The sequence below is a fragment of the Bidens hawaiensis genome, unplaced genomic scaffold (assembly GCF_021521415.1).
Source record: "Bidens hawaiensis isolate Kalapana, Puna unplaced genomic scaffold, B.hawaiensis_p1.1 tig00000190_1, whole genome shotgun sequence".
NCBI classification, from domain to species: domain Eukaryota; kingdom Viridiplantae; phylum Streptophyta; class Magnoliopsida; order Asterales; family Asteraceae; genus Bidens; species Bidens hawaiensis.
Genome location: NW_027491020.1, coordinates 8,121,975 through 8,126,029, shown reverse-complemented (window position 1 = coordinate 8,126,029; position 4,055 = coordinate 8,121,975). Strand labels below are relative to the sequence as shown.

General features: G+C 38.9%; 1 protein-coding gene across 1 annotated transcript; it reads right to left on the bottom strand.

The window, feature by feature from the left end:
• Positions 1 to 622: 622 nt before the first annotated feature.
• LOC143593280 (uncharacterized) lies at positions 623 to 1,491 on the bottom strand. The gene is made up of 2 exons (XM_077072980.1): positions 1,195 to 1,491; positions 623 to 841 (listed from the first exon to the last, which is right to left on the bottom strand). The coding sequence occupies exons 1-2, from the start codon at positions 1,489 to 1,491 to the stop codon at positions 623 to 625; spliced, it is 516 nt and encodes a 171-aa protein (XP_076929095.1).
• Positions 1,492 to 4,055: the final 2,564 nt, after the last annotated feature.

Genomic DNA, 4,055 nt, shown 5'->3' with positions numbered 1-4,055 from the left:
AAATCTTCCTTAATAGTGTGCAACGGGTAATTGATGACGTGAAGCGGGTGATAATTGTATCCTCTCAACAAGGACACATGAAAGACGTTGTGAACGTGCGATAGTTAAGGCGGTAATGCTAAACGGTACGAAACTTCTCTGACTCTTTCGAGGATTTCGAACGGCCCAATAAAACGAGGACAAAGCTTCCATTTTATCTCGAATCTTCGAACGCCACGACATGGTGAGACTTTTAGGAACACATGATCACCGACGTTGAATTCTAATTCTCTGCGACGTTTATCTGCATAACTATTCTGCCTACTTTGTGCCTCTTTTAGCTTTTCTCGGGTAAGAGCAACTTTTTCATTTGTAATCTGGATTAACTCGGGTCCCTCAATGATCTTTTCTCCAACTTCTTCCCAGCATATTGGCGCCCTACACTTTCGTCCATACAAAAGTTTGAAAGGAGCCATGCCAGTACTTGCTTGCCAACTATTGTTGTATGAAAACTCAACAAGGCATAAATATTCATCCCAGTTTCCGGTCCACTCGAGTGCGCATGCACGAAGCATATCTTCCAAAGTTTGGATCATGCGCTCAGATTGCCCGTCGGTCTGGGGATGGAAAGCGGTACAAAACTTCAATCTTGTGCCCCATGTTTCTTGAAAAACTTTCCAAAATCGAGAAGTGAATCGCGGATCTCTGTCTTAAACGATCGAAAAGATGGAGTGCCATACAGTCGAATGATTTCCTGAAGAAACACTTCAGATAACTTGCTAACTGGATACCCTTGCTGAATCGGTAAGAAGTGAGCCGACTTTGACAATCTATCAACCACAACCCAAATAGCATCGTTCTTCTTGAATGTATTGGGCAAACCGTAACAAAATCCATAGAAGTCTCATCCCATTTCCACATTGGAATGTCCAACGGTTGTAATACGACGCTTGCTCGTTGGTGCTCAATCTTTACTTATTGACATGTGAGACAACAGCTTACGTATCTTGCAACGTCTTCCTTCATTCCTTTCCACCAAAAGTTCTAACGTAAGTCTCAACACATTTTTGTGTATCCTGGGTGGATAGAAAATGGCGAGCTATGCGCCTCGGCTAATAATGAATCACGGAGGGTAGAATCATCTGGTACACATTATCTCTTGCCACACCAAATCACCCCATGCTCGTCTATGCGAAATTCTGACTGCTTACCTACCTCGATATTCTGCTCAATCGCCCATAATTCTCCATCATACTTTTGGGCTTTTTTAATTCGCGTGATTAGATCAGGCTCTATTTGCACTCTTACAAGATAGTTGTCAGATTTACCAACTTGAATGCCAATGCCCATCCTATCAAGATCCAATATAAAACGAGGTTCAATCTGAAGAAAAGATACGACTCCGAAGTTTTTCCTGATTAGCGCATCAGCTACCACGTTAGCTTTCCCCGGGTGAAACTGAATATTTGCATCATAGTCTTTTAAAAGTTCTAACCACCTTCTTTGTCTCATATTTAGCTCTTTTTGCGTAAATATATACTTGAGACTTTTATGGTCGGTGAATATGTCACAAGTTTCTCCATACAAATAGTGGCGCCAAATCTTCAAAGCAAAGACTACCGCGGCTAACTCCAAATCATGAGTCCAATTATTAACTTCATAGGGCTTTAGTTGACGTGATGCGTAGGTGATAACTTTTCCATGTTGCATTAGCACACAACCTAATCCTTTCTTCGAGGCATCGCTATAAATTTGAAAACGGCCTGATCCAGATGGGAGAGTAAGTACCAGAGTAGTTACTAGTCTTTTCTTGTAACACCCCGTAACCGCAGCGGAAACGTACACGGGATGCAACAGACACGTCAGATATCAACAACCTTGCTTATAAAGAAAACACCACTACATTAATTTAAACATATTACATTGTTCTGAGTTTCGTTACCATCTAGGCGTTATCACATAAGTTTTACCGATAGTACATTAACATATTTAATGCAAAATATAGATCCTTAATCTTCCACAAAATAGCACACATCATCAGGCACGTATCACTCATTCCAATTTGGGTGTACCTAGAAAGCATGGAAAGAAAACGGGTCAACTACGAATAGTTGGTGAGTTTCACTGATTTAAATAAACCATAACAAATCATTATAATAAATCATATATTAGCGATGTAATTATGCTGAGCCCACAAGTGAAACCTCTGACTATCACACACAATCCCCGTGGCATATTCCCCCGCCCACGGACCCGTGACATATCCCCCGTCCACGGAACTGCCCCAAACCGCTATGTCTAACATTACATAGCAAAATATATATAACACCCAAAATAGACATGTGCAACTGGCTGGGAAACATCAGCAAATCCATGCCGGACCAGTTGGGTTTGTCAGACCAATAGTACTATTCACACTCTACCGGCTTTTAGCTAATCACTCGTGTTGCGGGGCCTTACAATGTTAGCAACTCAGACAATTACCATCTTAGTACATTTCCGTACGATTCCCGTACAATAAAACATATGTAAATACATTCATTTCCATGCGATCAGCATGTACTTAAACATTTTGATATAAACATGCTTTCCGCCCCGGGAAAATATTTAAAACAGTTCAGTAAAAAGGGGCTCGTGAAAACTCACCTTTTTTGTGAGCAAGATGTAATACTGTGAACAGCTACCGGCCCGGATCTGTAATACGATCCCTAAGTCGTTACTACACAATTTCTATTAATATAACTTAAATTCGTGTTAACCGGTACGTCCGGGGACACTGTTAACCCAGTACCGTACACGATCCGGGGACAATGTTAACCCCGATACACTTCTCAGGACTTAGATTGTGATATCACTTAGAGTTCTTTAGTCAAAACTACCATTAGTTTGTTTTCTCGTTTTGCGTGCCTAGCACGGTTATTCTTCTTTATGTTTACAAAAAATGAGTTTGGCCACATACGACCCGAAAATAGTTGTTATTGATATTTTAATTAAATAGGTGAAATTAGAGCTCGGTTTAGACACCCCGTTTGGCCGCGAGGCCCGTTTCCGTCTTTAATATACCGGAAACGACTAAATCGGGTAAAATTACCCAAATCATCCGAATTATTTTCGGATGATTTATTTTTACTTGACTAACTTAGTTTCATGAAAATAGTCCATTTTTAAGGATTTTATACACCAGTCAGCTCGCTTAGGCGAACTTTGCCGGTTTACACGTTTTAAGCTTTAAAAGTTTGTTTTTAAGTTCCATTTAGCACAAATAAATATCCGTTTAGTCTCGGATCTTGAAATTTTGCACAAATCAGTTTTTGACAGTAAGGAATTTTATAAAAATATTTCCAGAATTAATTTTTATATTTAACATTTATTTATCTATTTTTAAACGTCATTTAAACACCAAATATGCCGAAAAAACCAAACGACCTTAGAAAAATCCCAAAGTTTTCTGGGATGACTCCTGCCATCCACATAGTTCCCAGTAATTTTTACAGAACCAAAAACTCATTTTTCATGCCATTTTCACCAAAACCGAGCTAGAAAACCCTAGAACCCGTTTTACCGAAAAGCCTACTTAGACTTCTCCAATGGACCTGAAATATTGTTTGTGACTTTTATATATTATAAAAAGCTTATCTGAATTTTTCCAGAATTTTTCATGATGTTTAGCTATTTTTCACCATTTTTAGCCAAAACCGAGCATTAAATTCACCAAATATTCATCCTTTATCCAAAAATTACCAAAATTTCACAGATCTCATATTTTCATGTGTAGATCATCTCTGTGAAATTTCATGACTCAACTCTAACTCTACCACAATCTGTCCAAATCACACAAATCATACGAAAAACCGAACTACCTTGTGTTTCTAGCTTTAGATCGCAAAGATCTTGCTTTCTAGCCTTTGCTAGCAACTAGATATAACACCTACAAGCACAATAACACAACACCAAGCAAGTTATACCCACAATCAAGCCATTTATTTCATGGTTTCGGTTAAGACATCAAAACAAAGATTTTAACCGTAAAAATTCGTTTTTGACTCTTTTAACTCCTTTCTTGGACCAAGATCCCT

Excerpts from the sequence above, each read along its gene's own strand:
- LOC143593280 (XM_077072980.1), bottom strand. The coding sequence starts at position 1,491 with ATGAGACAAAGAAGGTGGTTAGAACTTTTAAAAGACTATGATGCAAAT. Across the intron at positions 842-1,194 it reads CGATTGAGCAGAATATCGAG|AAGAACGATGCTATTTGGGT; the intron begins GTAGGTAAGCAG and ends AATACATTCAAG.